Source organism: Mastigoproctus giganteus, chromosome 10 (assembly GCF_048544385.1).
Source record: "Mastigoproctus giganteus isolate SK-2022 chromosome 10, ASM4854438v1, whole genome shotgun sequence".
Lineage (NCBI taxonomy): Eukaryota > Metazoa > Arthropoda > Arachnida > Uropygi > Thelyphonidae > Mastigoproctus > Mastigoproctus giganteus.
Window position 1 is genome coordinate 158,586,919 of NC_143584.1, and position 26,931 is coordinate 158,613,849.

The window sequence follows — 26,931 nt, forward strand, 5'->3', positions numbered from 1 at the left end:
CCCACGGGATGTCTAGCTGACTTTGCAAATGTTCCTTCTAAGCTGTTCTTCATATAGATATTGATTAGCACATCAAATCAATCTAGTTAACCTTTTCTGAACCTCTCTAGAAGCTCTGTCTCTAGGTGCAGCCACCAGTTCTAAATAAAGTATTACAAATGCTGCTTCACTATATTTACTTCACTATATTTACAGCATTCTTTTTACTCCTTGAACAAGTTCTATAAATCATACACAGAACATCACATGCTTTTCTGGCTACCTGTGTATACTGTATATCAAATTTAACATCATTGTATTGTTAAACCTCCATAAGTCTGTTTAAAAGCATTAAACTTGAGTTGCCATTTTGAAGGAACTTTGGTCTGGTTCTGTTTCTTAACCACCCTTCCTCCTTTAAATCATCAGCGGACTTTGACAATTTCACCTATACTCTCTTGTTGGTGTTACTTCTAAATCCAGTCATTAAGGATTTAGAAATAAGAGGGGGCCCCCAATACTGAGCTACACTTGCTACACTGATCTACCCTATAGGATGCTTTGTTTTCCATCTTGTACCCAAATGGAAAAGAAAAATCTCTGATCCATCAAAGTTCTTACTAATAATCCTAATTTGCTCCAGTTTATATAATACTTGATACAGTTCTAGTTTATACAACACTTGACACAGTTCCTTTCACGAGAAACCTTATCAAATGTCACAATAATTAATCAGATCAGTCAGGCAAACTTCCCCCTTCACAAAATCATTTCATGATCCATTAAAGATACCATTCTTATCAAGATGGTCCTGCATTGTACCCTTAGTCATAGTGATCTTGCCACTAAAGTCAGTCACTGGTCTATAGTTGTTTGTCATCTCTTTTGCACTTCCTTTGTGGATTGGCCCTTCTCCAGTCCCTGGGATCATTCTGGAGTCTAGTGATGATCTCATTAACATTTCCAGTAGGATGATGCACTTTGCATGCTTTTTTAGTACAATAGGATGTATACCATCCATCTCTGGAGCCTTATCTTATCTCAGCCTCAGTAGCTTTTCTGATACTGTTCTCAGGGATTGCTGTATCATTAGATATTGTAATGCAAGAGTACTCTTTCCCACTACATTTTTTTGCAAAACAGTTAATCATTCACAAGTAAAATTTTACTTACTGTAGCATGGGAATAACAACAACAAAAAAAATTCTCTCTTTTAAAGAGAAATAAGTGATTGCAGTGAATAATAAATAAATAAGTGATTGCTGAACTTAAATATGATCTTGGAAATTTATATCTTCACCCACCAAAGGAAATAAAAGATAATAAAATTTTATTGTAATTAATAATGTAATAAATTAAATGCAAAATTAACTCTAAAGTAATACAACACTTTACTCCACGTGATAAAGTTTATTGGTTCCTACATGTAGCACAACCTGTAAAACAAGTTCCAAATAGCCAGATAAGTTCAAATCCAATGATGTTTCAGAGCCTCTTTGGTCTCCATCATCAAGTCTGATTCACGACGTGGCTGAATTAGTCAGTATCAGACAAGGATTACATGGTTTCTCCCGGAAACACGAGTTTTTCATCTATCAAAACAGAAAATTGACTTCAGAATACATGTAATTTACAGACAATATACACGGAGCAATATGGTCTTAGTGCTGATGCCCTAAAATCCTACTACAACATCAAGTCAGAGCATGACTAAAATCTGCTCTACCCTATGTGGTAGCAAAACTAATATACAGTATAATTTTTTGTCACCACACAGAGTAGAATAGATTTTAATTGTTTGTTTGACTCCATAACAAGCCAAATGAATTCTGAAATGTTGGATTTAGGGCAAGGTTATCTGGCTATTTGGAACTTATTTCATGGTAAGTGTACTACACTTAGGAAATAAACTGACAAAATTATAGTTTATCACATGGAATTAAGTGTTTTTACGTTAAAGTTAATTGTCTACCCACACAAGATCTAAATAAATGTTATGTTAATTTTTTTTCTTATAACTGATATGTGAAGCTTTCTATTCAAAAATGCCCAGTAGTTTGGCAGTATATCTGAATTCCACTTCCTTGACAATGCTTTTCTTTATCTAATCTTCATGTTAAAACCTTTTACAATGTTAATCACTGACAGCACTCATATCTGATGGGGAAACAATCTAAATGTAAATTGCAGAAAATGTATTCTTAAGGACATATTGTGGCACATGCTTTTAAAAGCATCTAGCATTTCTCTAATGATCTCACAACAATTTTCTGCTTTGCCTAGAAAATTGGCACTGACCATTTTGACAGTTCAGATGCATAAATTTGAGACACTGCAGCTAGTTCATTGTTGGAGTCATCACTTGATTTTTCCTTCTTTCAGAGTCCATCCTTCAGGTGGCTCAGGTATTGATAGGTTCTTGTGAGGTTTTAGTCAAATAGAAGATAGCAAAATGAGGTTTTGGTCAAATAGAAGATAGCAAAATTTGACTTAGAAAATCTTGATGTATGAGTCTCCAGAAATAGAAATCACTTGTGTGATCTCTCTCTCTCTCTCTCTCTCTCTCTCTCTCTCTCTCTCTCTCTCTTCCCCCCCATACCATTGTAATGGCAAATGGCATTGATGAATGTGAACCCTGTAACTGTCCTCTCATTGATCCATTACATAAACAGGAAGTCTAGCATTTATCCTGATCTCCAGCAATGCATATGCCCTTTTATTCAATAAACACTTGTTTTTGGGGATTTCAAAGCCCTCATAAATTTCCCATGCATATATGACAAAATGAGTTAGGATTCAAAACAAAGATGGGCAAAATAGACAGTGATAATGTAATGAATGTACACTTTTCACCATGTAGAAAAAGGAAACTTTTTTGAATTAGATGAAAATCATACAAGTTAAAATTAATTTTGTTGTTTGAAAAGGATTACGCAAAATAAGTTAAATTCTGCACAATAGATCTAACATTTTTAGATTCTTTATTGAATCCCTGTCATTAGGCTTAATCTATACCATCTTCTATACTGTAAAGTTAGTCTTTGATAATTAGTCCTGATGATAGGATTTCATAAGGAATCAAGAAATTGCCAGATAAGTAATTCTATCTTGTGGGAGTTGAACTTACTTTTAATATTTTTTAAATAATAAAATTTACAACAACAAATTGCACAGTTTAATTAGTGTTATTCACATTTAATTAGTTAATTCATAATGAACCATGTTACATTTTTCTCTCAACACATTAAACTCTTTTTTATTATTAATAATTGAATGATTTCAACACCTATCAGTATTTTCATCTGCAATAAGAATTAAAATTGGAGAAAAAATAAGAACAAAAATAGTTATGTAACTGTTTGTGTGTTGGCTATGTTACTTATGATTTAAACTTTATTTTTTCTATCATTATGTAAGTTGTTTATTTTAATTGTAAATTTTCTTCTTACTACAGATGCAGTGACTAGTAAAGGTGTTGAACCATTCAGTTTTTAATAATAAAAGTTTTTCTTTTTTGTTGCATGGCAGACATATGATTCTCATTATGTGAATCTGGATTATTAATACACTTTCAAGACATGTGAAATTAAATAGATAATTGTCTCTGCAGAAAATAATGCACAGTAGGCAGAACAATAGCCAACTAGATGTGATGTGGCAGTTTTTTGACCATTTAGTGCATGGCATGACAGTCTCTTGTCCAGTGAGTAACATTTGATGTTTATTAACCAATTTTTTTTTTTTTTTTATGTGAACCCCAAACACGAGAGGTATTAGAACCTATAGTACTTAGTACTGTGCTTGGGTTAAAAAAGCATGGGTTGAAGGAGAAGTATGGGGGGAGGGGGATGCCGGAAACTTTGCTCTAGAGACTAAACATGGGTTTCACCACTTCAAGCCTCCAATAAGCAAAGTAGTGGTATTTCACCGGTTGATGAAAGTCATCTACCACCTGCTGTATGATTGACACTTTCCAAGCTGAATATTTGTGAGATGTAACTGTTGTGTGTTAAAATTTTAGTCTCCCTCAAAGAAATCACAAATGTATATTTTCCACTAAATAGTAGGTAATGGAACATTTTTGGTGACTATTTTGATCCATAAATTTGGGCATAAAAAAATACAGAATAAGGAGAAAAACAGTGAACTGTGTAATCAGCAGACCTCAGTTATTTTTTTTATCTTGGATCAGTTGTTTCCATAGATGCTGGTAAATTGGTCACAAGGAGATGAACTATTTAAATAATATTAATGAAACAAATTTGTGTTCCTAATATAACAGTTGCTGTCTGTATAAGATTCTGAGTTCTAACTACAGAACTAAAATTACACAGTGATTGGTTATGCTAGTGGTGAAATACTATATTATTACAAAAAATGAGTCATGTGTACTTTATATAGGGTAGTAATCACAAATAAAGTATCTAAAATTATTAGACTATACTAATACCAATAAATCTAATTGGTAGCATCCAAAAAAAAAAAGAAAAGAAAAGAACATGGCATTATAAACTGTTAACCTGCTGGAACTGAATTAATTGTTATTGTAATTGCAACAGTCAGTAGAGGTGAATATATGAAATACATAATCTCACTACTTTAGCATAGAATAATGCAGATGTATGAAATGGCTATGAATATTTAATTGTTTAAATGCTGTTATATTGACCTATTTTGTAATAAATTTTATAATACTGCTCATATTTTCTTTAAAGATCAGTTTCTCTTTTTTTTTTTTTTGCAGATATGTGGATTTTATCAATTTGATGTCGTATGATTATCATGATTACTTTTGGTATATTCCATTTACTGGCCATAACAGTCCACTATTTAAAAGAAAAATTGAGGCGGCTTACTTTGCTACCTTGAACACAGTAAGTGATCATTCCATTTATAGAAATGAGAAATTATATTTTTATTTTATTTTGTTATTATTTTTTTATTTATTTATTTTTTTACTGATTGCAAGATTAATAATGATATCCTGAAATCTTATGTTTAAGAATATACCATATTCTACAACATACAGAATTAATTGTAACAGTCATTAGTGTAAATGTCAAGGGTCGTGTATTTATGGCTATTGGCATTGTATGTGTATATGAAATTTTGTACAATGCTCAGAAAACAACAAAAAAAAATTATACAAAATTATTACAGTAGATTCTCAAAGAAGAGTATCATACTTGAATGTTTCACAAATCAAGGTAGAACTTTGAGGATGGCAATTGCTATCGATCCTACCCTTAACCCTTTCTCAAGTATATATGTCTATTTTTCAGAGACACATCTATTGAATCAGATATGTACAATTTTTTTTTTTTTTTATTTTTGGTTATTTAGTAGGTATGTATATGTATGTTTTCAAGATCATTTCATATAGTGGTTTTTATATGAGTTTGAAATTTACTAGATGCCATCTGCTACCTCTGTTTTCAAATAATGGTAAACACAATTAATAATAGATGGCAGCATGGTATAGTTTTGAAAATTGGAGTGCACAACTGTTGGCCTCAGTTGTCCAGTGTAGGCTTATGCATACTATAATTGTAGAAATTCTCATTCTCTAGAATTCATATTCAAAAAGTTGATGAAATTAATTCAAATGAAATAAAAAGTCTCCCCACTACAGGCAATCTGGCAGGGAGGCTCAAAATTTATAGTTTAGCTTCTGCATAATAATAATTAATGCATGATAAAATAATCTTTCAAGACTTTTTTTTTATTCCCAACTGTGGAACCCATTTGCAAGCTTATTCTGTAGTTTTCTACAGAATTCCAATATGTTTAAAAACTGTAATGTATGTGTACAAATTAAATAAAAAAAATCAGTATTAAAAAAATTATAGAACACTTGCAAAACACAGATTGAAAATCAAAATTAATGTTTTAAGGCATTTTTTCTTTTTGCTTTCAGTAACTGTTAATGAATTTTTTCTAGTAGTCAATTTAGATACTGTGAAGATTTAACACTGTTCTGCATTCTGGGTGAACAATTTGTTAAGAATATAGAAAACTTATATATAAAATGAATCAGAAGTCCAAAAAGTATGGGGTTTATATATATATATATATACATATATATATATATATATATATATATATATACAGGGTGTTTCAGTTAAACGTTTCAGAACTTCTAAGAGAGGTAGCGTACATCCTGACAACTCGAAATCATATAGCAATGTGGGGTCGGAAATGCTTTCCTGAAGCAGTGTTGTACACAGAAGCACCATAAAGAAAAGAGACCGTAAGTGAGAAATCGTTTTAATAATACATGAAAAGAAGCAAAAGGTACATGGATTACCGTAGGTACATGAATTATCAAGTAGATAGGTCTAACCGGACCTATCTACTTGATCTTTCTGCAGCAAGTATTGCCACAACTTTTGAGAGATGAACAGATTTCTGCATCGACGCAACAGACAATGTGGTTCCAACACGATGGAGCCCCTGCCCATTATAGCGGAGATGTTCGTAACTACCTGGATGTCACATTTGGTCAACAGTGGATCGGACATGGTGGTCCCGTGCGTTGGCCTGCTCGGTCACCCGACCTATCATGTCTTGATTTTTATTTCTGGGGTCATATGAAATCGCTAGTTTATGACACCCCTGTTGACAATGCTGAGGAGCTGGTTGCAAGAATCGCAGTAGCTGCCGAAGAAATTCGCCTGGAGTATTCCGGAATGTTCGGATGTCCATGCATCGGAGATGTGAGGGGTGCATTGTAGCCCGTGGAAGAAACTTCGAACACTTACTTTAATCCATGTACCTTTTGCTTCTTTTCATGTATTATTAAAACGATTTCTCACTTACGGTCTCTTTTCTTTATGGTGCTTCTGTGTACAACACCGCTTCAGGAAAGCATTTCGGACCCCACATTGCTATATGATTTTGAGTTGTCAGGATGTACCCTACCCCTCTTAGAAGTTCTGAAACGTTTAACTGAAACACCCTGTATATATATATATATATATACGTATATATATGTGTGTATATATATGTATGTGTATATATATATATATATATATATATATATATATATAAACCTGGATATATATCCAATTTTCACTGAAAATTGGACTTCTGATCCATTTTCAGTGAAACTTAATGCTAATTAAAATTTTAACTTTAAGCTATGATGGCTGTTCAAAAAAGGAATGATTATTCATCTTTAAAAGTAATAAAAATGTTTGTTTATGTATGAAACTTGCTTATGTATGAAATGTTTGCTTATGTATAATTTGCTTATGTATATTTATTAATACAAGATACTGCATATGGGCTGCAGTAATCCCAGAATAACATATCAGTTGGGTGGTAGTAACTGAAAAGGCTTCTCTCTTTCTGGATAATACTCCTTCAAATCCACTTATTAGGAACTTAAAGGTGATGTAAAAGTCATGGTTTTATCATTGAATGTAACATCCTAGATCCAGCCTGTGGATCAAGGGGTTCTAGGATGTATAAAGTGTTGACATAGGTGAGTTTTTGAGTTCAGTTTCGGGAAAAAAAAATAGAAGACATGAATATAGGTCTTGTAGAATTGTTAAAAGTCATCATCATCAAAGTAAGCTAGAGAATCTTGTAATAACTGAGAGCAAAGTGGAGGAGAAATTGTTGAAGATAAACACAAGAAAGGCACCTGGGGTGGATGGGATCTATCCAGTTATATTAAAGGAGGCAGCAAAGGAGGTAAGCAAACCCTTAGCCATAATTATGAGAGCTTCCTTGGACTCAGGGGAGGTACCCACTGACTGGAGATGTGCAAATGTGACCCCAATTCACAAAGGGGGATCAAAGGCTGACACAAGTAATTATAGACCTGTGAGTTTAACTTCTGTTCCCGGAAAATTAATGGAGGCACTGGTGAAAGAAGCACTGCAGGATCATCTAGACAAGACTTCAGTTATAGCTAGGACACAGCATGGTTTTGTTAAGGGGAAGTCTTGCCTGACCAATTTGATTGGATACTATGATGCAGTCACAAAAGAACTGGATGCAGGGAATAACTTTGATATTATATACTTGGATCTTAGAAAGGCTTTTGATACTGTTGCACATGGAAGACTGCTGCACAAATTGGAGCAGTGTGGCATTGGAGGCAAGTTGCTGCTATGGATAAAGGGGTGGTTGAGGGGGAGAAGACAGAGAGTGGTAATCAATGGACACTGCTCATCGTGGACTAATGTTATTAGTGGAGTCCCTCAGGGTTCAGTATTGGGGCCTTTATTGTTTTCTGTATTTATAAATGATATTGATGATGGTATATCAGGCTTAATGTCCAAGTTTGCAGACGATACGAAGGTTGGCAGGGTTGTCAAGGACACTACTGACACTATGCTGCTGCAACAGGATTTGGAAAGGTTGAGCAGATGGGCTTCGAGGTGGCAAATGAAGTTTAACATTGACAAATGTAAAGTACTACATATGGGAAACAGCAACCCCAGAGCAACGTATCAACTCTGTGGTACTACACTGACAGTGGTAGAGAATGAAAGGGACCTGGGGGTGGTGGTGCAGGCAGATATGAAGTTCTCTGAGCAGTGCAGACGAGCTGCAAGAGTAGCTCATGGTGTATTGTCAATGATATATAGGAATTTTTCTAGCAGGGATAAGGAGGTGATTATTCCCTTGTATAAGGCAATGGTCAGGCCACACCTAGAGTACTGTATACAGGCCTGGAGGCTTCATTTCAGGAAGGATGTAGAGCTGCTGGAACGAGTACAGAGAAGGGCAACTAGATTGGTGAATGGGACAAAGGGGTTCTCTTACGAAGAAAGGCTTAAGTTTTGCAAATTACAATGTCTGGAAACTAGGCACCAGCGGGGTGATCTGATAGAGGTGTACAAAGCCTTGAATGGTTTGAGCATGCTCAATGCTGATGGGATTCTTCCTCTAGCTCAGAAAAATCACCTGAGAGGGCATAAATTCAAATTGAGGAAAGACAGATGTAGGATAGATGTGCGGAAATTTGCCTTTAGCCAGCGGGTGGTTGGTGGGTGGAACAGACTTCCATCCCTTGTCGTGGAAGTTGATAGCCTAAATAAGTTTAAGGCTCAGCTGGACAGGTATTTCGAACGAACAGAGGGGTGAAGTGGAAGTGGTTATTTTTATTTATTTATGTTACTTTTTTTTTTTTTTTTTTTTTTTGGCTGATGCTGCATAAGCTTGCTTTCTTGCATCAAATGCCTCTACTAATGCTAATGCTAATTTGTTTACAATGTAGCTTTAGCATGGAATGAAATTTCAAGTTCATTTACTAAATAAAGCTTGGAGAAAACTTTGACCCTAAAGTTGACAATTCAAGGCTCCCAGAGATTTACAGCTAGAAGATAACAATAGATTCAACAATGTTTTCCAACAAATCATCACTGATGCATTGGAAAATAAATTTGAACTACGTATGTAGTATAAAGGCATCGTTTTAATTGTATCTCATAATGTGGGTGCCTTCACAACGAGATAGCTGGTATTGCACTACTTCAAATAAATAACGCTTCTCTAGTAGAGAAGATTACTGTTATTTATTTTCAGTGGATACCACCACCCAGCCGATCGTTTCGAAGCTAGTGGGCTTCATCATCAGGCACCCACAATATGAGATACAATTAAAACGATGCCTTTACACTACATACATAGTTCAAAATTATGGGTAAACTATGGTGTATCTACACCGATATTATATATTTAATTATCTAAACGCATAAGAAATTATGCCTTGTGCATTTTGTCTTCTAATACATTATTAGAAGACAAAATGCACCATTTGGCATCTCATATTGTGGAAATAACTTCACAACTGTGATGACATGTTGCATTACCAGGGTACCTGCCCACCCACTGATGATGAAGCCCACTAGCTTCGAAATTTGTACCGAAATTGAAACAGTGTACCATTTATTTTATTACTGTCAATTCGCGCAGGAAGTTCGGAAGAGAATTTGTAGGTTTTTGAGAATAAGACAGTTCATGCTGGAGGAGGTAATTTACTTGCAATTCGATCATCCCTTGGGCAAGAAAAAAATGTTCATGATATTTTTAATGGAAAAGGTTTGGGACATTTAGGGGATGTCTCTGGGACTTGAAACAAACTGTCTGCTTCCACAAAGGTCTTTACAGTTGGAAAAATGGCGTTTAGGGTCTGATAAGTTTCTGGTGGGGAGAGCCTCCTCTTCTGTGCAGTTTGGTTGGAGATGAGGTTCATTTAAAGTACTGGTTTTAGTTATTTAAAAAAAAAAAAAAAAAAAACACACACCTGGGGTTCTTTTTGTTTGTTACAAAATTCAGTTTTCTTGATAAAAATCTAGATCTCATAGACTCTCATCAAAACAGTTCTGTTCAAAGTCTGAATTAAGATTTTCCATGATATAGGTTTGAATTTTATAATTCATTTGTTTGGTTTAATAGCTCTAGTCCAATGGGGGTTTTTTTTTTTCACATTAAATTCACACCAGCTTCGAAACAATCATCTGGGTGATGGTATCCACTGAAAATAAAAACAGTAGTCTTCTCTACTAGAGAAGCATTATTTATTTGAAGTAGTGCAATGGGTAAACTATGGTATCTCGTTGTGAAGGCATCCACAATATGAGATACAATTAAAACAATGCCTTTACATTACATACATAGTTCAAATTTATGGTAAACTATGGTGTATCTACATCGATATTATATAGTTAATTACCTAAACCTAAAGAAATTATGCCTTGTGCATTTTGTCTTCTAAAAAATTAAATTATGGATGGGTCATAAATCATATAGACTGATTTAAATATGAAGAAGGTTAAATCAGATATATATAGACAGTCATTAAAACAGTAATTCATAAATTAATCATATCAATGATGTGATATTTATAAAAATAGTGGAGAGACTGCTGCAAAACATCACATTTCGTTATCTGACCAGGATGGTGAATGTGATGTATATTTTTTAAGTGGAAATAAAATTCTTAAGTTCCATATTCGCATTATTTTTTTATTATATTAAAAAGTAAAAGATTACCTCAATTTTTTTCGTGGAATGCTGCTTCCAGTCAATTCTCTCTCATATGTGATGAATAAAATAAGATGAAAAAAGTGAAAAAATGAATTAATGAATTCCCTCACTCATAGAGATACGACCAAATCTGATGCGCAACGGAATTGAAAGCCGAGAGCCCCAACCCGACCCCGAAACACATCAAACCACCGCAGCAAGACCATGAGTGCGAGAAGACATTGTCATAATAATTAGTTAAAACTGGTTCCGATAATAAATAATTAAAAACACTATTTAAAATTAAACGGATTAAAGGTTACGATTTGGATGAATACTCAAATTAAACGAAATGCACAGCTGTTCCCTTCCTTAAGCAGACCATGCTTTTCAGTTGATCGCCGTGTTCACAGGATGGGAATATCACAGTGTTTGTGTGTGTATTTGACTCTGAAATATAGAGAGATTATTTATGTTGGCACATGAGTAAAAAAGACATCCGATATTAGATAAGGCCATTGCACATTGATAGAATTTCGTGTAGTTTCATTTCAAGCATTTCAGCGATCAGTAATTTAATGTTAATTGTGTTGTATATTTAAAATTACTGCCTCATTGAATAGGAAAACATGACCCTCATTGACCACATGAAAAGCCAACTCCGACACGTTTGTATACGACGTGTGGATGGAAGCAGAATGTTGCTTGACATGTAACTCTAACGTGCAACGAGTGGAACCCTCGTACGATGAATCACACTGACTACAGGAAATCTTGTACACAAGATCATTTACCTTTGCCGAGCAAGAAGGAAGAATTGTGTGATTTTTTTTTTTTTTTTTTTTTTTTTTTATATATTATGGAGCTTCTGCATGGGCCTGGTTATTATTTTGAATTTAGTATTTCTAAAGAGTTTATTAAGCTGCCTGTACCTTTAATATATTATGGAGCTTCTGCCTGCAGCTGTGCATTTCGTTTAATTTGAGTACTCATCCAAATCCTAACTTTTAATCCGTTTAATTTTAAATAGTTTTTAATCTTTATAATTGTGATTTTAATAGTGTTTTTAATTAGTGATTTTAATTATTTATTATCAGAACCAGTTTTAACTAATTATTATGACAATGTCTTCTTGCACTCATGGTCTTGCTGCGGTGGTTTGATGTGTTTTGGGGTAGGGTTGGGGCTCTCTGCTTTCGATTCCATTGCGCATCGGATTTGGTCGTATCTCTATGAGTGAGGGAATTCATTAATTTGTTTTTTCACTTTTTTCATATTTTATTCGTCACATATGTGAGAGAATTGACTGGAAGCATTCCACGAAAAAAATTGAGGTAATCTCTTACTTTTTAATATATTAAAAAATCGTGGAAGTTATTGAGCCCTGTAGCTCTGAAATTTTTACTAATTATTATTTTTTTATATATGTACTTTTTTTTATTCCCCACTTTAACTGACTTTTTTGATTAAATTACTAATTATCAGTTTCTCTCATGTCAGATAGGAAGACTTCTACTGTAGTTTAACTGCCTAAACGATTTTATTTTATTATAGTTTTATACAACCTGCATTGCAAATGCCCTCTACCATATCAGAATTACAGACACATGATTATAATTGGATAAGATTAGATTACTTTGGTTTTTATAGTCTTTTTTTTTAATGTAAAACTATGTAATTAAAAATTTTCAGTAAAACAGAAAAATTAATACATGCATATTAATGGATTTTTTTTTTTATCCCGCTAATGCTCAGGCTTGGTCAGCACATTATTGGGTGCAGCAAGGCATGCCAAAGTCAAAACTTATGATAGGATTACCACTCTATGCTCACACATATACACTTCTTCTCCCAGAAATGCATGGGTTTGATGCTCCTGCAAAAGGCTTTGGTCCAGGAGATGGAGATATAAGTTATCCTGAGGTAAACTAAACTAAACTATACATACATAGTTTATTTCAAGATTTTAGCTTTTATTTTCATAATTAAATTTCCATGAATATGTTGTAAAAATAATTAACAATCTCTGGAACTTGCAAGAACATTTTATACATTGATATATGAAAGTTAAGCAGCAAATATAAACCTTGAATATCTTAAAATACACATAATTGTATTTCAATCATCTCTCCAGCTCACATAGCTTTTAAATATACAATAGGAATTTAAAAATCTTTAAGCAAAAATATTTCTTATATTTTTAATGGTTTTATAATTTGATTTTTTAATATAAACTTTGTTGAAGCTGACAAAAATATTGCCCTTTTTATCCACTTCCCCACCCCCCTTATGAATCCTGGATACACTGCTGGCTAGCACCAATGATTTAATATGTGTATAGTTTGCCTAATCAGTCCAAATGATTTTCCTTCAAAAATTTTCATTCTCATCAGCCTTGGATAAAAGTCTTGGGGAGTTCCATTCTTTTGTTCAAATGCTATCAACATTTTGGGTTTGACATGAATCAATAAGAGCCCCAATATGCCTGTTAGGGAATCAGAACAAAATGCTAACAAATCAAGATAAGTGTCATTGATGTTAAAATGGCATTAGCAGAAGAACTCAGTTGATATAGTATCACCCAAACAAAGAGGATTAATACATGAGGGTTTCAGTGAAATAATAATTATAAATTACCTTCTTTTGGAAGTAAGGTTAAGTAATCTAATGAAAGTGGGAGTATTGTTTCAATATTATAGAAGATTTTAGATTATTCTAAAGTGTTTTTCAATAATATAAATTGAGGAGTGAAAACTGTAACTTATAAAATTGAATACCCATCATTCAGAAAGAGTGTTTGGTGTAAGTTGTGTGTTTCATGATAAACATGGCAAAGAATAAGGAACTGAGGGTTGGAAAAAGAACTGCTATTATAAAGTTATTCCATGAGGAGTGTTGACAAAAATTAGATGTTTATTTAAAGGAGTACAAACTACCATTCAAAGATTCAAGGAGACTGGCAGTTTAAAGGACAAACTACAATCAGGATAACCATGCATAACAATGGAAGCACAAGATAAGACTATAACACTGATTTCTAAATGCAATTGATGACTTACTGTACCTGAATCCTAAGTGAGTTCAATAGGAACAGAGAAACTCCTGTATTTGCATCCACTGTAAAACTGTGTCCCAAACAAGCAGGACTTCGTGGTTCAAAAACCCTTATTAAAACCTGAAAATTGAAAGAAATAGTTGGCTTGGGCTAAGAGCCAACAACATTGGATAACTGAAGAGCAGAAAAACATACTGTGGATAGATGAATCCAAATTTGAAATTTTTGGATCCAAGTGTAGAGTTTGTGAGATAATCAACTGAAGAAAAAATGGTCTCACATTATTTTGTACCTACAATCAAGCATGGTGGTGATGGTTTTTTCATGATCTGGGGTTGCTTCTGTTTTTCTGGAGTGGCTGAAATTGTAAGAATTGAAGGAATTTTAAGAAAAGAAGGCTATAAAACATTCTTGAATATAATGCAGTACCCTCTGAATTTTAACTTTGTGGAAGAAACTTTATATTACAACAAGATGATGACCGAAAGCCCAGCTCTAAACTGTGCAGGGACTTTGTGGCAGCTAAACAACAGGAGGGGGGGGTATTGCAGATTGTGGTGTGGTCATCCCACTCACCTGATTTAAACCAAGTAGAACTGTTATTAGATCTAGATAGTCAAATCTGCGAAGGCTACCCAACTTTGCAAAATTTATGGGGAACCTTGCAGATTGCTTGAAATAATGTTAGTCAAGACACTATTATAAAATTAATCACCAGAATGCCACGTCTGTGTAAGACAGTGATAAAATGTTGTGGAGGATATTTTGACGAAAAAAAAAAAAAATTCAGTATTTTTTTTTTTCCTGTAAATTTTTCGATGCTTAATAAAACAAAGCTTAAAATACTTTGCAATGTGTTGTGTTTTTTTATATTAAACCTTACGTTGTCATAGCTCATTTAAAAAAAAATTAACAAACTTTTGCCATATGCTGTGATTCCAAACTATCATTAAAACATGTTTTAATGATATTAGTATTGGCGATATAGTGCAAGGAAGCCACAGGCTTTTGCTGCATCAGCCAAAAAAAAAAGAAAAAAAGTAGATAAGAAAATACAAATTATGCACTTCCCTACTCATGTAGGTAACTGTCCAGTTGACCTTTGAATTTCTTCAAACTATCAGTCTCAATTACCTGTTGATACAACTTATTTCCCTAATCAATGACTTGATCACTAACATAAGCACTGGGAAAACAAAAATGAGAGTAGGATTGTGTTATAGGCCTAATGACTGTAATCAGTATAACAAACAACTATAAAGAAATAGAGTGGGCCAGTAAATCAAAATGGGCTGCCAGAGCAGGTCATGGAGTTTTGTCAATGACATATAGGAATTTTGCTAGCAGAGACAAGGATGTGATTATCCCTTTGTATAAGGCAATGGTCAAGCCACTCCTTGAGTACTGCATACAGGTCTGTAGGCCTCATTTTAGGAAGGAATGTAGAGTTGTTAGAACGAGTACAGAGAAGGGCAACAAGATTGGTGAGTGGAACAAAGGGGTGTGCTTACAAAGAAAGACTTGAGTTCTGCAAGTTGCAGCATCTGGAGACTAGGCACCTGCAAGGTGATCTGATTGAGGTGTAAAAGGCCTTGAATGGTTTGAGCAAGCTCACTGCTGATGGGATACTTCTTCCACTTGCTCAGATTAAGAACCTGAGGGGGCTAGATTCAAATTGAGGAAAGACAGTTGTAGAACAGATGTGTGAAGGTTTGCCTTTAGCCAGCGGGTAGTTGATTGCTGGAACAGACTTCGATCTGTCATTGTGGAAGTTGATAGCTTAAATAAATTTAAGGCTGAACTAGATAAACATTTGGAGTGACCGAATGGGTGAAATGGGAAGGGTTTTTTTTTTTCTTTTTTGGCTGATGCCTCTATAAATGTGCACTCTTGCATTATATTCCTCAAATAATGCTAATGTCTTATAATGGGGAATTTTAACTTTCCACATATTGGATTGTAACATGCGATTGCTCTCTCTCTCTCTCTCTCTCTCTCTCTCTCTCTCTCTTACACACACACACACACACTAGCAAAATTTCTGTGTATTTATTGGATGTAAGATATATTTTCTACAGCAGTATGTTAGAGAAGCAACAAGAGGAATCAATACTCTTTTTCTGATTATCAGCAGCAATTCTTCAGGCATTAAGAACCTGCAGACAAAAGACACTCTGGGTGGTAGTGATCACAGTGTGCTGATGTAGGATTTACTTAAAGACATAACTACTGTCAAGGGTAAAGGGAAGGGGTTTTGTTTTTGTAAGGGTGACTAAATGGTCTCAGACAGGTTTAAATTCAATACAGTGGGACCATCTGATGTTATCAACAGCAAATTCTAAAAAGGAATCATTCAGAGAAGTAATCATAGAGTCTACAAGTCTTTTCATACTAACCTAGAAATTCTATTCAAGGCTTAGACCTAAATGGATGTCAGATGAAATAATGAGACTTGCAGCAGAAAAGAAAAATGCATGGGATGCATATAAATTATCAGATGATATAGAAGCCTGTGGTAGATATAAACTAATCTGTAATCAAGTGACAAAGAATGTTAGGCAAGCTACAAGAAGCCTCTGGAAAAAAATGCCAAGAAAAGCAGCAAACTTATATTAACAGTAGGAGGAAAGAGTTGAATCACATTGGTTACTTGGTGTCTGTTTAATTGTTGATGATCCTACTTGGGTTGGTGCCTCCGTAACCAGGTGGGCAGGAGCAGCAGTGCGTAGCACACACTTCTTGATTAGACCGGGGTTCAAGCCCGTAACCACCAAATACGGAGGATGTGGAAAGGTCAGGGAATAACCACCGCATATCCCCGGAGCAATATGGCCTTAGTTGCTAATGCTCCTAAAAACCAAATAACAAACAACAACTGCTTGGGTTGCTGACAAACCAAATAGGTATTTTGCATCTACATTCATGCATGAAGAGTTATTGAGGGGAATTCCAGAAATTCATCAGAATCTAACAGAGAGAGCTAATTGATGTTGTGATAACCAAGAGGAAAGTGGAAGAGAAATTGTTGAGGCTTAACTTAAAAAAATGGGGGGACAACTGGGGTGATGGGATTTATCCTTTTATATTAAGGGAGGCAGTAAAAGAGGTAAGCAAACCCTTAATTATGAGAGCATCCTTGGATTCAGGAGAGGTCCATATGGACTGGAGATGTGCAAATGTATCTCCAATTCACAAAGTGTGATCAGAAGGCGACATGGATAATTACAGACCTGTTAGCTTAACTTCTGTTCCAGGGAAAATTATGGAGTCTCTGGTTAAAGAAGTAATGTGGGACCATCTAGACAGAAATGCAGTTATACTGCAATCACAGCATGCATTTTTTTAAGGGAGGATCTTATCTGACCAGTCTGAATGGATACCATGATTAGTAACAGGAACTGGATGCAAAAAATAATTTCAGTATCTTATACTTGGAAAACTTTTGATACTCTTGCACATAAATGACTGACATATAAATTGAAGCAGTATGGCAATAAGGACAAGTTACTGCTCTGGATCAAGGGATGGTTGAGTGGGAGAAGACAGAGTTGTTATTAATGGACATTGCTCTTCACAGACTAATTTTTTTAGTGGATTTTCCCAGCATTTAGTGCTGGGCCTGAATGAAGGTATATCAGGCTTAATGTCCAAGTTTGCAGATGATACAAATGCAAAGGCAGTGTGGTTAATGACATAACTAGGGTAAGTTACTGCAACAAGATCTAAAAAAATTAGGCAGATGGGCTGAGAAATGGCAGTTGAAGTTTAACATCGACAAATACAAAGTACTGCATATGGGTAGCAGTCATCTCAGATTAACATACCAGTTGTTTCTACAATCAGCATAGTGGAAGATGAAAAAGACTTGGGGGTAATTGTGCAGTCAGATATGAAGTTCTCTGATCAGTGCAGACAGGCTGGCAGAACAACTCATGGAATTTTTTTATGATATACAGGAACTTTTCTAGCAGCGATTATCCCATTGTATATAAGGCAATGGTTAGGCTGTAGCTTGAGTAATGTCTTGGAGGCCTTGTTTTAGTAAGAATGTAGAATGGGTGCAAAAGACAATGAGATAATTTGTGACGGGAAAAAAAGGGTGGTCTTACCAAGACAGGTTTCAGTTCTGCAAACTGCAGCATCTGGAAACTAGGCACCTGGGAGGTGATGTGATCTGATTGGCAGGTTTATGGCTTTGAATGAATTGAGCAAGTTCAACGCTGATGGCATTCTTCCTCTTGCTCAGACCACACACAGGGGACATAAATTCAAATTGAGGAAAGATAGTTGCAGGATGGATGTGTGGAGGTTTGTCTGAAGCCAGCAGGTAGTTGATCATTGGGAAAAAACTTCCATCTGTTGTGGAAGTGGGCAGTTTAAATAAATTCAAGGAAAAGCTAGGCAAATTATTGGAGCACAGAGATAGGTGTTGTGAGAGGGTGTTTTTTTTTTTTTTTTTTTTTTCCCGCTTTCTTGCATCATACATTACTACTACTACCAATAGTAATAATAAAAGAAAACTTTCTTAATCTATTCTAAACCTCTTAACCTGTGACTTTAATTTATCTCCCCTACTTCTGGAATTCTTTATAATAATGAAAATTCTGCCTTCATTCATTTTTACAAACCCGTCTTAGAGCCTTATAAACCTCAACCAGGTCCTTTCTAAGAGGCTTGGTTGTTCTGTAGCCCATGTAATCAAAGTTTTTTTTCTTGTATGGTCACCTTTTTCCTGCTCTCACCATGCAAGTTGCCTGTTTTTGGACCCTTTCGAGAAGGTAAATATCTTTTTTCAGATGAGGTCTATCTATATACTTGGACACAGTATTCCAAATCCAGTCTTACAATCATCTTATACTGTGGGATTATGACCTCCCTATCTCTACAGGTAACATTTGATAAATCCTCGATAGGACACAGTCAGTTTTCTTGACCACTTGTTTACACTGCTCAGTTTTATATCTGCCTGCATCGTAACTCCCAGATCCCTTTCTTCAATTGTTTTTAATTCAACCCCACCAAGTGTATAAGTTATTTTGGGGTTGCTATTCCTCAAGTGTAAGTCTATTCCTCAACCTTGCATTTTACTGCATTAAAACATAGCTGCCACTTTTCTGACCATTCTTGAAGCCTATTCAAGTCATTCTGAAGGAATGCTGCTCTCTCATGCACTCTTCTTTGTAGTTTCTTTGATATTGGAAAATGACTTATTAGTTAATAAAAACAGTTTGAGTTAGGTAAATGCATCTTTTAAAAATGTGGATTTCATAAAGAAAAAATGATAAAAGGTGTCTGTATGTGGTGGATTATAATAAGAGGTATCCTTTATGGTGAAAAGGTTGGGAACACTACTTGGTGATTAATATGGCCTCTAGATGGTCAGTTACTAACTTTATTGTAATTTTTTGGTCATGCTGTTCGATCAGTTTAAAATTTTATATAGGCTGCAGTTAATGTCAACTATAGATACTATAATGATCAATTTTTTCCTCCATTATATTTAGGTCTGCAGTTTCTTAAAGAATGGAGCAGTTAGTATTTTTGATGAGGAAAGTCAGGTTCCTTATGCATATAACAATAAAGTGTGGGTCGCTTATGATGATATTCAGAGCTTAAGTGCAAAGGTAGGCTGAAACTTTGTCAAACAACCAAGTGTGTTGCAGTTCTTTTAATGAGTTTTTTCTACAGAATCGTCAAGAAAATACACAAGTTTTGAATGCATTTTTGTTATGTTTAATGCCATTGAATATGTAAAACATGGTCATCTTTTTACCAGTTACTGATTCACACCAACAAGAAAATCCTGTAAACAAGATGGAGTACACTATTCATTAGCATGTTTTTTGTGTGAAAAGTTTTATCAAATTGGAAATCTTGTTACAGTGCAGCCTGATTTTAAAGCAAGATTTGGTTACAGAAAAAATCCAGAAATGTTTTTATAGCAAGGTGGAGGGCAAGACCACTTAGAGAAAATGCAATCTTTCATTTCCTGAAGGAAAGTTTTAATGATAGGGTCATTGCTAATTAATATTCTGGTTTATATTGGATTAGATGGTCTTGGCCCCTGTATTTTCCAGAACTGAATCTCTTATTATTTGCTGTGGGAATGTATGTCTGTAGGACAGTATCCACAGAAATGATCCACATAGCACTGAAGATTGAAAGGTGAAATCACAGCTGCTGTGGAGGGCATCTTTAGTTTGGTAAAAATAGACTGTAAAGAAACACTGGCTGGCTGGCATTATGGGAAATTTCAGTTGACATCTGCAAATGATCTTGGATGCACTGGGATCACATTAAATATTCATTTGCTTGAATAATAAACTCCCATGTCTTAAAGTGTTTAATGACACAAAAAAACTTGCCAGTGAAACATATCAAAAAAGCATTCAAAACTGTTGCATTTTCTCTTGATGATTCTATATTTTACATACATAGAACATAATAGTAAAAGATTTAAATATATACATAGTGGACATTGGTGTTGAAAGTCAAGCAGCATGTGGTTGCCCACAACTCTGCTGTTAGTTCTCGTGTTGAGATACAGTTCCCTGTAAAAGCCAGAAACTGTAAAATGCATTAATGTCATGTAAAATAGGGTTCTGTTCCTCTGGTCTTTGCCTAGATTCCTAGTTTCCATCCAGGGTACAGGGAGTCCAGAATCATTACTCTGGCTAGGTCATTCCCAGGGTTGCCTGAGCTTTCCCAGGGAGGACTGACATACATGATATACACTAGGATTGCTCCATTCGGCTTTCCAATTCAAAATTTGATCATTGCCAGAAAAAAATTTTGAGACTATTTCACACTGCACGCCAGGTGCCACTCACTTGCACAACAAAACTGCTTTTCCCATAGCCCTTTAAACTTGCTGATTGCACTATAACACTGTAATGTGCATGAAAATTGCTGTGAAAGAATATGCACATATGCGTAGTTTATTGTAAGAGTAATTTTGTTCCCCTGTATGTTGTAAATTACATTGTTTTATTTTTCACAATATACACAGTTAATGTTTTAATTTATTCATAACCTGCCAGGTTTTAGAATTGAAAAACAGTACTTTTAACAGATCCCCAGAATGCACTGAAACTGCATTCCAGCACTGTCTGAACAGCATTCCCAGATTTTCTTCCTCCAAATTAATGGTAATTAATTAATGTACATCATGCACTGCAAAAGGCAAATTAAATATGTTGTCATGAAATGTAATGAACTGTATTCTACACTTCTTTGCTTTATTTATTTATTCTTATGTTTTGTTCTATTCAATTACATAGTACTGGCTATTCCAAAATCTTTACATTCAGCAGGGTTGTTGCCACAAGCTTATTGTTTCAGTAGTAAAGTATTGCAAATGATGTCAGAATTGATGACGAGAGTTTTCAGATCTTAATACAGCTAAAGAAAGAAGCATAAGATTAGTTGCATATAATCTCGATGCTATTACATTATAAGAGTATGTTACTGATCACCATCAGTGGTGAATGTGCTGGGTGTCAACAAGATGCTGGTTGGATGAGTCCAAATACTTGGTGCAACACACTGACAGATACCTTCGTATGTAGCACAAGCAACACAAGTCCATGGATCCATCGTGCATGATGCCCACTATCCAGACAGGTGGCAGTGGTTGCTTAATATGGGGCATGTTTTGCTAGCAAGAACTAGCCCCCCCCCCATGCATATGGACCAATATTTCACTGGCGAGGTCTATTGGCAGCTCTTAGGAGACCATGCACCCTGCCATGTTTCATTTTTTTTCCCAGAGAGAAATGAGATCTTCAGACAGTAATGCACCATGTCATCAGGTTTGCACTGTGCATGAGTAGTTTCAGAAACATAGTGAAGAGAGATCGCCCATCTTGATTAGCCTGACCTCAATCCAATTGAACATCCGTGGGATGTTTAGGAACAGTAAGTGAGGCATGTGGACATGCAACTGCCATCTATTCCAACAAGTGCTTATGGCAGTGTTTCCCAACCTTTTTTGAGTCGCAACTCCCTTTTATAATAGCCAAGTAACCTACAACCCCTGCCACATTTGCATAAAAAGGCATTTTTAATAGGCTAAAGAAAACACATTAAAATAGATTTTTTCAGAATATAATTCTAACCTAGTATTTAATGCGATGGTTGTACTTGCATCTGGGCAACCGGCTTCAAAATTCATGGCTCAGTGTTGAAAATCCACTCTCGCAGAGATATGTAGAGGCAGATGGAAGTAAAACTCTAAAGGCAAGCATGGTGACATTTGGATATGACTAGAACCGAGTCTAGTCATATCCAAATGGCACACCAGAACCGAGTCAGCAATTTTTCATAAAACAAATTATGTGCCAAGGAATCATTGCACAGATCCAAGAATTCATCCTGTACTTCATTGGGCTACATTCAAGGAAGCAGAGAATGGGTTTTGTACTAGTGCAGCTTCTTCTGTAAGCTCAGGGAAGTACTGCTGAAATTCCTTTTCAAGGGATTCTAAGTGCCTAGTAATCTCCTCCTCCTTCAGATTCTCCTCCTCCTTCAGATTCTCATCCAGTTCCCTTTCAGATTCCTCTACCACACTGCAGAGTTTTTCAAACATGGCAATGTTTCCAAGATTTACTTTCCGACGCCAGTTTTGCAGCTTGGATGCAAATGTCTGAAAATTGTCTTGAAATTAGATAATGTGTGTTTCCTTTCCCAGAAGTTTCAGGTTCAGCTTATTTAGCTGGTCTAAAATGTCTGTTAAGTAAGCAACTCTTTTCTTTCAAGCTTCATCATTAAAGTAAGCCACAAGGTCATGTTTCCCTTGCACTTCCAGGAACAACTTAATTTCATCTTTCAACTCAAAGACATGATTGACAACATTTCCTTTCGACAACCAGCATACAGCAGTGTAGAAAAGAAGAACCTCGTGACCAGAATTCATGTCTTTACAGAGTTCTTTAAACAGAAGGGTGTTGAGGGCTCTAAATTTGACGTAATTCACAATTTTGATCAGAGAATCAAGTGCCTATTGCAGAGGAGCTGGAAGTCTTACTGGCAAAAGCATATCATGCAGTGAATGCCCTTTGCTTGGGGAGCAAGTTCTTTAACTTTTGTTGGAAAGCCCGACTTTGACCCTAGCATAGCTGGCACTCCATCTGTACAAACCATCTGTACAATAGAAAAACAAAATGTTTTTCTACTGTAGTCCTCCAGTTTCAAAAAAGGTATTTATCTTCACCTTTTGTAGTAGTTTCAAGTGCACTACAAAACAGGAACTCTTCTTTGATGTCATCTGAATAAATATATTTCACGAAGACAAGCAACTGAGAACATGAACTTATGTCCATTGATTCATCAACTTGAAAAGAAAACAATGGAGAAACTTTGATTTCATTCAAAACCTGCTCTTTCACGTCTACAGACATATCTGAAATGCACCCATGAATAATGTTATTGGACAGAGATATTTGTCCCATCTTTATCTCGCTGGTTTCCCCAAGAATTAACTTCACCATCTTCAACATGCATGGTTTGATGACTGTTTCTCCAATCGTATAAGGTTTTTTTTTTTTTTTGTTTGGCAATTTCCAATGCGACTTCATATGAGGCTTGCACTGCTGCTGTGCTCTGTTACTGAAAACTTACGGTAGAATCAAGTCTCTGACGTCTGAGACCAGTTTCATGGCGTCGAAATAACTCCAAATCCTTTTTAGTATGTTCTGAATGCTTTGTTTCAAAGTGACGTTTTAGTTTTGAAGGTTTCATAGATTCAGCACTGAGAACAACATTGCACAAAATGCATTGTGGCTTCTCTGTGCCATTCTGATCAACGTGGTAAAGCCAAATTTTAGATAGTCTTCTGAATATTTTCGCTTTTTCTCCATGGGTACAGATTTAGCACAGACTGATGACGACCTGCTGACGCTCTTTAGATTTTAGAAAGTGCAAACAGTATCTAACCTGCACTCGACAGTGAGTGGCTGGTTTCTATCATGGCGCAAACTAAAGGTGGTTGACTATTGGCCAACTAAATTCGCACCAGTTTGCATTAGACGGCCCATCGCAGACATTATTGGATTATATCATTGCAAACATGGCAACGTCAGCAAAACATATGGAGTGATCTTCAACTGCATTAAGAGAGCAACTCGCCTTTATTCTACGGTCCGTATTCGACATTCTGTTATTCACACATCGAGACACTGATTAAAATGAATTTTGATATTGAATTTTGCATCATAGTGAATATTTTTTTCAGTTTTACTATTTGTAACATAGAATTTTTTATTCTAACGATAACACTGCATTTGTATATTTTATTTTTAGGGAGTGAATCAAGGTCCACCGCAGCAGAAATTTGAAAAAATATTCAAGGCCCGCCATAGCAAATAATTAAAATAATATAAAATGTTTAATTTGTATGAACGTGGCAGGCTTTTAATATTTTTTAAATATCTGCTGCGATGGAACTTAAATCACTTCCTTTCATTTATCAAAAATCAGTGTTGCAACCACTAGTAGAATATTGCAGTGTAGCCCTATACCATATTGAAATAAATAAGCGTTGAAAACCTTGATGGTAAATTTTCCTATAAAAATAATTGCAACTAAAAATAACCGCAGCAACCCCCCCACCCAGAAAACCCTTTGCAACCCCCAAGGGGGTCGCAACCCACAGGTTGGGAACCCGGGGCTTATGGGTCTCTGGCCCAGGTGGCACGCTAAAGAGTCTCTTAATAAACATGTAATATCTATTCTGACACTGAAAAACCTTCCAGATCCCTACTAATATCTTCAGACATCTACTTCAGACATCTAGTGGAGTCAGTGCCTAGTCAAATAACGGCTGTTATCCATGTGAACTGGGGCTAAACAGTATTAGGTAGGTAATCACAATTCAGTGATCATTGAGTGTAGATGCAGGAAATAGTTTTTATATTTTATGCCTAAATTTTTGTAAAGTTTAGGATTCAGCATCTACTGGAAAATTGTGATTATTGGAAGATTTTTAAGTGGATCGGTGGCTGGCTATTCGAAAGGAAATGGGATGGTAATAGCAGAGTGGACAACTGTAGCAAGTGGGATACTTCACTGTTAGGGGTTCCTCTTGTTTCTGATATTCCTGTGATATGTGGGAGGGCATACACAGTATCCTGTCAGTTTGCTGATGTAGGCAAGTACGATAAATAAACGTGTAACATCTATTGTTATCAAAATTTGTAATTTCCAGGCTGTGCTACTTCAGATTGACTTAATTTGATCATTACTTATACAATGATCAAAGTTGTTTCATAATTAGTTTAATCATTAGGTTAATAGATGACACATCCCTCATAGTTTCAAGAAAATTTGTACATATACAGATGTGATTTGTTGACACAATTGAAACAATCTTCAGAAAATGTATACAGGGTGTCCCAGGAGGAAAGGTCAATATTCTAGGTGAAAGGATAGGTCATTTTAGGCAAAAAAATTCATATAAACACGTGCCCTATCCCGAATGGTTTCCGAGATAGAGCTACTTTAATGTACATTTGTTTTGAAATTGGCGCACTATATTTTCCTTCCCTCCCATCAGACTGCTGCATTTGATTGTCAGTTGCCAACCATCAGTTGAGTAGGGGATAATGCCACATGTCCTGAATTTTGTCATTGTTAAATGTCAATCATGAAGTGCTTCCATCAATACTATTTACTGATAAGCCACGTTTACCTGGAATGGAATCAACAACACACGCAACACTCATCGATGGTCGCACGAGAATCCACATGGTACAGCGGAAACAAATTTCCAAGTTCGTTTCTCAATCAATGTGTGTGGTGCAGTATGATCGGTAAATGACAGGACACAATTACCTTCAATTTTTGGGCCGACCGGGTTAGCCAGGTGGGTAAAGTGCCTGTCTGGCAACCCAAAGGTCGCGGGTTCGAATCCCGCCTCGGGCTTGGATCAAAGTACTGCAAAAACCTTGGGAGGTGCTTTATGGCCACAGAAGCTGATGCGCCAACAACTACCTTCAATTTTTGCAAAATACATTAGGTGAACAACTAGAGGACGTTCCTTTGGCCACACAGCATGCTATGTACTTTCAGCATGACGGGGCCCCTTTCCATTCTTCCAGAAGGTGCCTCCATAGCCAGGTGGGAAGGAGCAACAGTGTGTAGCACACGCTTCTTGATTAGACCAGGGTTTGAGCCCGTCACCACTAAATACGAAGGATACGGAAAGGTCAGGGAATGACCACCACATATCCCGGAGCAATATGGCCTTAGTTGCTAATACTCCTAAAAACCAAATAACTAACTAACTAACCATTCTTCCAGATGTGTGAAGCAACATCTGGACCGAATTTTCCCTAATTGGTGAATTGGTCGTGGTGATGCCATTAACCGGCCACCAAGATCTCCAGACCTAACCCCATTAGATTTTTGTTTATAGGGTTGGATGAAGAGTGAAGTGTACAGAAGAAAGGTGGATACAAGAGATGATCTGCTAGCTCGCATAATGGACACTGTTGCCCGTATAAAGGAACATGAAGATATACTTAGACAAGCAACATGTCATGTTCTCATGAGGGTAGAAAAGTGCATGAAGTTGATGGTGGCATTTTTGAAGATTTATTATAAACTGTTCCAAATTTGACACTTGAAAAATAAATATTCAAATGCCTCTATCTTAGAAACCATTTGGGATAGGGAACATGTTTATATGAACTTTTTTGCTTAAAATGACCTATCCTTTTCACCTCCTGGAATATTGACCTTTCCTCCTGGGACACTCTGTATACATTCATCAGAGGGCTAATAATTGTTTCCACAGTATTAGATCTACATCTTTTCGATAATTTCTCTATTAACTTGTCTGTTCTGGCTACAAGAATCATGTTTTCACCATCTTTGGCAGTATAGCAGGTTTGTCATTTATCAATCATATAGAGTGA

The 26,931-nt window shown here is 35.8% G+C and overlaps 1 protein-coding gene across 2 annotated transcripts in view; it reads left to right on the plus strand.

Moving 5' to 3' along the window:
- LOC150079409 (acidic mammalian chitinase-like) overlaps nt 1-26,931 on the plus strand; it is an 81,659-nt gene that overhangs the window by 49,560 nt on the left and 5,168 nt on the right. For both annotated transcript variants that reach the window (XM_090382409.1, XM_090382410.1), the window contains exons 7-9: nt 4,724-4,853; nt 12,718-12,885; nt 19,522-19,641. In XM_090382409.1, the coding sequence (XP_090238535.1) occupies nt 4,724-4,853; nt 12,718-12,885; nt 19,522-19,641 (418 nt within the window). The remainder of the gene's footprint in view (nt 1-4,723; nt 4,854-12,717; nt 12,886-19,521; nt 19,642-26,931) is intronic.